Consider the following 8046-nt stretch of genomic DNA (forward strand, 5'->3'; position numbering starts at 1 on the left):
TTTATCAATACCTTAACCATCTTTATTCTTCCTCATTCAGAACAAACAAACAAAGTTACCATCTATGATTTTAACGTCTTGGCAAGTACTTCCCTAACTGTCAACGTCTGTTTTCCTTTAGCTTCCATCTCTGGCTCTAGATCTATTCTGCGGTCAGAGGGAAGTAAGTTTTGGGGGTGAATGTCATCACTGGTTGGTTTCATCAGTGACATGGGCAGCTCAGAGTAGGTGAACTGTGCAGCCAAGGCTGCACAGCTGCAAGCCGAGCCATAGGTCCAACCCAGTTCTTCACTTTTCCTTTTTGACAAGCAGACAGTTCCAAGAAAGGAGGGGTGCCCAGGAAGGTGCAAGCCCCCCAGGGGAAACAGATGTCCAAAGGAGAAGAGGCGCAGGATGGTGACACCACAGTGGGGGCTGGCATCTCCTAGAAGACACTGATTGGCCCAAGACTCCAGCCCATCTGGTCATCTCCCCAGCCCGGAGAAATGCCCTCAGTGAGGTGACCACACACAGAATTTTCAGCAGCATTTACTTGTCATTCTCCTTCCCCCTGGACTGCAGAGGCTGCCCCACCGCCAGGAGGAAGAAATCTTTGCCTAACGAACAGGGCGCAGGCCAGCAGGTCACAGGTTTCCCAGAGGGCCCTGGGCGCGTGGCCAGATGCCTCCTCAGCCTGAGGACGGGGCTGAGAGTGTGAAGACTAGGGTCCAAATTTCAGCACTGCTGTTTTCTTTCTGTTTGACCTTGGACAGGGTCCTTGGCCTCTTCAGTCTCCTCTTTTGTAAGACGAGAATAACAGCAATTCTCTCAAAAGATCGCCGTGATGAAGAGATACGTGAGGCGTGCAAAGTGCCAAAACAGCGTCAGGAAGAGGTGTGCCTCTTTGCCGGAAGATGCACATCTGTAAAAGTGCTCTGCAAAACGTGCTCTACCGTGGCAACGTGGCAACGTGTCATCATCAACCTGTTGGCTTCCTCTTGATCTGGCTTGGCTCTGTGGAGACCAGTCTCTAAGTAAAATATCAAGTAAAGGTGTGATCGCTTAAAAGCTGTAGAGGACACGTCTCGTGGAAGTCCAAGGCGGTCATGAGACACTCCGTGCAAGGCGAAGCCTTGTGACTCAGAGTCAGGCGTGAGTCAGTGGGGTTTCACTGCCCTGGCGGCAGGCCCCGGCTTCCTCCCAGGACGGGCACGGACCGGAGGTATGGGGCAGCCTGCTCCAGATTGCAATGCAGGGCCTGCCGGCTTGCTCAAGGCTCCAGAATGGTCTTTCTGGGTCAGCTGCAGACCGTTTCACAGCAGCCCTGGGTCCAGGAGGGCGAGGGCTTGCTGCAGGACAATTAAGGCTTCAGAGGAGAAGCCCACATCCCTGCTCCCTGCATCTCCCCAGCCTCCTCCTTGGGAGACTGGTGCTTTGGGCAGCAGGACAAGCACTCCCCTGCCTCCATGCCCACAGCCGGGGCTGGCCCAGAAGAGGCCCGCTGAGTGTGCTGGACCGAAGCCACAGAATTCAGGAACTTGGGAAGGGCTCAGCACACTAGGTGAACCTGTGGGATCCCGAAGCTAGTCTTTTGATAACCTGGTCCTGCCCATTTCGAGTCAGGGAGGGTTTCTCATCGCTGTGGCCGGGACTGGTGGGGAGCTGTGTCAACCCGGGCTGCAGTTTTCGGCACAGCCAGCGTTGCTCGGCTCTCTCAGAGGTGGGTGGGGGGCGGGGGGGGGGGTGCAGTAAAAGGGTAGGAGCAAAAATAACTAAACCCTTCCCCAAAGAAAGCCCTTATAAGCATAAAACACCCAGAAAGGGCTCAGAAGAAATTGCTGATGGTGACTACTAACAATAAAGAGACGCAGTTACTATAACAGTAACAGTGTACATGGGTACAGAGTAATATTATGTGGACAGGCGCCACACATTGAGTACCATGTGCCTGGCGTCATGCTAAAGGCTTTATATCCCTTCTCTCATTTAATTATAAAACTCCATGTATTTGCTCATACACTCACTCTACAGCTATCCAGTGTGCCAGGCAGAGCACCAGGTAGTGAGAACACGGGTGACAGACACGGCCCCCACCTTGAGGGCTGGTGGGCAGAGACTGATGAGGACACCCTAATTAGAATACAATGTGACAGGCCTGAGAGTTGTCTGAAAGTGCTGAGGGCTCATATAAAGTCCCAAAAGGCTTCCAAGAGGAGGCTGGCAAGGGGAGGAGGTGACACTAAAGCCTGGCCATCAAGAAGCAGCAGGGATTTGCCAGCAGAGGAGAGAGCAGCCGCCGTTGGTGCTCCTGAAGCATAAAGCATGAGGCGGGCACTGGGGAGCAGGCCAAGGGCAGAGCGGGAAGGACTGAGCAAGCTGCCGAAAAGCTGGGGCTGGGCCCAGCACACAGTGAGCAGCCAGGGAAGGGGGTGAGCGGGGCTCAGGCTCTCACTTTAGAAAGTTCACTCTGGCTGCAGTGAGGAGGGTGGTTGGAGGTGGCAGGCTGGGACACAGGGACACCAGATAAGAGGCTGCTATGATTTTCCAGCTAAGAGCTGAGGCCTGACCCATGGCAACAGCAGTGGAGGGGAGCCCTGGTCTGACGTGTAAGCCAGAGGGGGACATGGTCCGCTCTGGTGACGGACTGGCCTGGCTACCTGAGATCTGGGAAGAAATGGGGTGACTCCTGGTTACTGGAGCAGCTGGGTGAGTGGGTAGATTTACCGAGGGAAGGAAAGCTGAGGAGGAGGGTCAAGGCAGATGAGGTCAGTCTGGGACGTGTAAAACATCCGGGTATGGAGGTCTAGGATGCACGTGGCCACAGTCCTGCCCTCACCCACTTGGCTTCCCTTTTAACTGAGGATGAGGCACCTCAGACAGGCTGCAGGTCTGCACCAAGACCTCATTCTCTATGCTTTTGCAGGGGCAGCTGTGGGTGGTCTGTCCTGATTCTAAAACTTGCCAATCATATTCCGAACTTCGGCACAGGAGTGGGAGGGTGTGATCTCCAGGACTCCTCCCTGCTGGGATGTTCTAGGATTTGGGATTGAGCAACTTCATCTGTGGGGCACGTGAGGGTGAAGGATTCTGGCTTATGGGATACCAGGGATAAAATCACTGGTCTACCTAACTCATAGCACAAAAGCATTTGTGTGAAGAAGCAGCAACGATAACTGCACTTTCTCATTAACCTTCCTCATAGCAACTCTGCGGAAGTTTTGCTTTTTCACACATCCCCATAATGGCCATCACCATAGCAGCTGACGCTTACTGAGCTCTGGCAACGTGCAGGCATCGTTCCAGTCCCTTGCAGTGCATGGATTCACTTAATCCTCACCACAACCCTAAGAAGTAGGGATAATTTCTTATTGACCTCATTTTACAGGGAAGGAAACTGAAGCTCAGAAAGGTTAAGCAACTTGCCTAATAAGACCACACAAGATTAGGATGTGGACCCAGGCAGCCTGGCCTCAGAGCCCGCATTCTTGCCCGTGATGCTGTACTGTTGCCCTAGCTGACCCCGAGTCACGTCCCTGGTTCTCTGCTCCTGCAGCAGAGGGCTCCTCCCCCTCACTCCCAGCAGCAGGGCACGGGCTCAGTCACCAGCAGCCCCGGGTGTGCACAGGAGGCGAGCCCATTGGGTACCTAGCTCAAGGCGCAGGGCAGGCTCGTTCCCAGCCAGGGCAGCGTCGGGGGTGGCGGGAGGTGCAGGCGGGCTGTTGTGGAACTCCCAGCGCTTCATCTGCAGCTGCTGCAGCCAGTACAGCATCACTTGCTTGGTGGCAGCCTGAGGAGCACAAGGGTTAGTTGGCAAGGCCCTGAGCCCGCAGGGTGGCACTGGGTGTGGGATGTGGGCAGGACAAGAGAGGCCTGGTGACTCTCCTCTCTGGAAAAAAAATTTCACTGTGGCTGGGTGCCCACTTCAAAACACCACATGCTTCCTGGCCATAGAGAGTCATCAGACTCTGGTTTCCCACTTAGAGGTTCCTCACCTTTCTGGGCCTCAGTTTCTTTACCTGTACTATGGCCATGATAACACTCATTTCACAGGGCAGTTGGCTACGGGGAGGAAATGAGGTAAGGAAGATGAAGTGCCCAGCACAGTATCTGACATATATTCGGTACTCAAAATGTGCTCACTGGGTAAAGGAATTTGGAGGTGCTAAGAGAGAGGGTGAGAGCTTTGAAATTCTGACTTGGGTGGGGCTCAGGGACCCACCACTATCTCTGGCTTCTGTGTGACATAAGTCAGCTTCTCAGCTGACTTTCTGTGGAATGGAGACTCCCTTCTGTTTTGCGGGTATACTGAAATCATGCATGTGATCGGGGCCTGGGAAGCTATGTGCACACTGCAGCGAAGTGGCACCCCCCAGGTACCCCAACCAGCTAACAGCCAATGCCAGTCATTAGTCTCCTAGCACTGGGTGGCCCAAATACCTATCCTCACATCCATTACACCACCAGGCCCTCCATGAAGGAGCCAAGGCAGGAGCAGTCAGTCCCTTCTCCAGATGGAGGAACTAAGGCTCTGAAGTCACTCAGGCAGGTGGCATCAGAACTGGTGCCAGAACCTGGTCTCCCACTTCTTGATCGGGGCTTTGTTGTCGTTTATGGCCAGGAGACGAGGCCTTTGTAGAGAAGGCCTGGGGTCAGTGGGCACAGAGGCTGGGCAGCTCTCGGGGAGTGGATGGTGTGCCTCACAGAGCTGTTCACAATCAAGGCCACAGGAGAGGCTATGGGCAACCAGGGCAAGCTCCCCCTTTCAAGAGGCTTGCAGGTGCGCAGAAGGCCAGGGGGCTCCAGGAAAGAGGCCCTTGGCCAGTCATGAAAGGTATCAAATAAAATAACATAATACCCACAGTCTGTTCTTTCTATATACACTTTCCACATACTTCTCTTTCTATACACATGGCTTCACCATGACCTTGTGCTGACAGCTTCAGCCCACATCCAAACCCATTTCATTAATTCACCAGACAAGTGTGTACTGAGCCCCTACTTACTCTACGTGTCAGGGACTGTGGCAGATACTGGAGAGTCTGTGGTGAGCCAACACACATGGTCTCTATTGTCTTGGAACCTAAGAGTTTGCTGGGGGGCACGCACACCTGGATGTCCTAGTCTCCTCATCCTGGGTTCCCTCTGTCAGTGACTGGCCCGACCAGGCCATCCCTGGGTTGCAGGAGCCATCCCCCGACTCCTCTCTCACCTTCTTCCTGCCTCGCATCCCTGGCCACTGTCTCCCTCTCCACCGGCCCTGCTCTAGCTCAGGCATCCTTCTCCCATGATCCCCTCCTGCTGGACTCTCTGACCACCAGCTTCCCTTCTATTTGTTCCCTACCCAGTAGCCAAACTGAGCACTCTAAACATTCTAGTGTCACAGTGCTTCTTTGCTTAAAGCTTTCTGACAATGTCCCACAGCCCACAGGACAACTTACAAATGCCCCTCCTGCCCCCCAGGCCTCTGTTCTCCCCGCCTACCCTCTGGACCCCCCTGTGCCCCAGGCTCCTGGGGTTTGCCTGGCACTCTGAGCGGCAGCGTGTTTTCCTGTCTTGACCTGAAATAACATTCTCCCTCTTGTCTGCTTGTAGGAAATCGATGTCCTCTTTCAAGATTCAGGTGTCATCCCCTCTAATGTGCATGTGATTGGGGCCTAGGAAGCTATGCGCACACTGCAGTGCCTTTTCTGGGATGTCTTCCCCCGCTGCTCCAACACTCAGCAGCACTGACCCCTTCTCTCATCACACTTTTCTGTACAGATTCCGGTGTCTCTATAGAACATTCTAATGTGCATGCCAATCTCCCCGTCAGTCTTTCTCACCAGACCTTAAGCTGTCTGAGCACCAGGGGCAGGTGTGATTTGGCTCCGTACCCCAGTGCCTAGCGCAGAGCCAGCCACACACACAGATGAAGGGAATAGTAAGACACCTGTCAGAGGCCCCGCAGGCAGCATTCAACCTGCAGGAGGAGACACATGACGCGTAAACCACATGACTTCTGAAACGCCGTCATACCCTGGCCTGGAATGCCTGTGTTCCACTATTTTAGCTGATCCCCTCATCCTGGTCACCAGCCAGGCCTAGCCAGTGAAGGGAAACTGAAGCTGTGGGCTGTATTGGGGGCCTCAACAGGTTTCCAATTGGCTGGAGATAAGGGTTGTTGGGGGAGGGGAGATGGGGCAGGATGGGGAAAGCTGTCTCCTGACACATTCTTCTCCGATGAGTGTGAGTCCTAGAACTCGCAGCTCAGATCTGTCTTTCCAGTTAAGTTCTGCGGCACCTCCTCTGGGCAGGACCATTCGGATCTTGGTTCCATCACCGAGTGATGTCCAAATATGGACTGGTGCTGGGAGACATTCAGCAGTTTGTGGGCGTCTTTAACGTTCCAGATGCTTACATATCTTGCTTTAAATCTTACAAACTACCTACCTTCTGAGAGATCAAGTAACCTGCCCAGGGTCACACAGCTAGTGAGTAGCTGATGTAGAAGTTGAACCCAATCCTCTCTGATTCAAAGCACATGGCCTTTCCACTGATTAAACAGGTTTCCACTGGAGGGAAAACAGGTTTAGATAGGCCTTGATGAACAATCTAGACTAATCAGTGAAACCTAAATGTTTACTTCCCAATTCCTGCCAACATTTTTTCAGCATTCACTCCTCTCTGCCAAAATATCAAGAAAAGTGACTCCGGATCCAGGCCTTGAGAGAGGATTGTTAAGCTCGTACCTTGACTATAGTTCAGCCCCAAGTAAGAAAGTTAAGGTGACTGCATTGTCAGACACACCCAAAAGTAAAAGCTTTGAGTAGTCTGAGAGGTAGAAAGACTGAGATTCCAAGTATGGGCCATGCACCCGGGTGCCTGACCTGGGATGCCTGACCTCGGGCCAGTCACTTCATCTCTCTGTCTGTTTCTTGATCCCCACTATGGGGATCCAAAACTCCTGCCTTGTTGTGGGAACCCACTGGGAAGTGGGTGTGAATGCGCTTCGGAAAGCACAAAAGCCTGGGTACCCAGTGTTCATTGGGCGATCAGGGTCGGTGATCATTATTCCAGTAAATTTACTGTGATAACCTACCGGCGCTCCGCCATGCCCTGGGCCCCTCATCCCTGCTGAAAAAGGAAAAACCGCTGCATTTACCTTCAGGGTAATTACCCGGTTGGGAGTCTTGATTTCGAAAGTCCCCTCCTCGGCGTCCGCCTTGCAGTCAAAGACCGCACTGGAGAGGTCGATGCTGTCCAAGGGATTGGCATCCTGCGCAGTCCGCGAATAATACAGGTGACATTTCCTCTCGTCGTAGAAGAACCAGCGAGATTTCCAGCCCCGGAGGGGGCCCTTACCACCAAACTTACTTAAGTATCCGCAGAGTTTCTTGGGAGCCGTATCCAGCGGTCGGGCGCAGCCCTCTGACTCCTCGGGAGGCAACACCTCGGGGCCCCCGGTAGAGCCGGTAGACTCTACGGACCCGGGCGCCGAGGAGCTAGACTCCGGGGTTTTCTCCTGGGCGCCTTCCATCGCCGCCTTGACTGCAGAGGATCTGGAGAACCGACTCGGAACAAATCTCAGAGACTCAAATGGAAACCTGGTGCAGAGAGATCGCAGCGCGGGGGCGGGGCCAGTGGTGACCGCCTTTAGGAGGGGTGCGGCGGGCTACTGGAGGGAGTCTCACTGACCCAACATCTACTGGGCGGCTGGCCACACCCCTCCCGATAACTCGGCAGCCAAGCCACGCCCACGACACACCCTCTGCTGGACCCTCGTACCCCCGCCTACTTCCGCCCGTTCTTCCGCGTCAGTCAGCCATCTTTACTGAGGGGCAACTGTAGGGCGTGAGAAGGTCCTTGGGTTGGAGGCGTAGTGTCACTGATCAGAGTTAACTGGAGAGAGAGAAAGAAGATACGTCTGTGACTGACTATACTGCCCAGGTGTGGAAAGATAGTTCTTTCTCATGCCCTACGGGCTCCCGCCTTTTCTCCCCGGGTGCTGTACGGGTCTGCGTCAGACGGCGCATCGCGCGGCCATTGGCTGAGAGAGACGCCGGGCTCGCTGGAGGCACTTCCGGGGCT

General features: G+C 54.1%; 1 protein-coding gene across 2 annotated transcripts in view; it reads right to left on the reverse strand.

Annotated features, from left to right (window-relative positions):
- TBC1D2 (TBC1 domain family member 2) overlaps window positions 1-7660 on the reverse strand; it is a 46179-nt gene extending 38519 nt beyond the window's left edge. The window contains exons 1-2 of one of the 2 annotated variants that reach the window (XM_028532114.2): window positions 7121-7660; window positions 3625-3766 (exon numbers count right to left, since the gene is read on the reverse strand). In XM_028532114.2, coding sequence (XP_028387915.1) covers window positions 3625-3766; window positions 7121-7495 — 517 coding nt within the window. In that variant the 5' untranslated portion in view covers window positions 7496-7660. The remainder of the gene's footprint in view (window positions 1-3624; window positions 3767-7120) is intronic. The other variant, XM_036021964.1, reaches the window with a different exon arrangement.
- Between the last annotated feature and the right edge of the window lie 386 nt (window positions 7661-8046).

This window comes from Phyllostomus discolor, chromosome 3 (assembly GCF_004126475.2).
Source record: "Phyllostomus discolor isolate MPI-MPIP mPhyDis1 chromosome 3, mPhyDis1.pri.v3, whole genome shotgun sequence".
Taxonomy (NCBI): Eukaryota; Metazoa; Chordata; class Mammalia; order Chiroptera; family Phyllostomidae; genus Phyllostomus; species Phyllostomus discolor.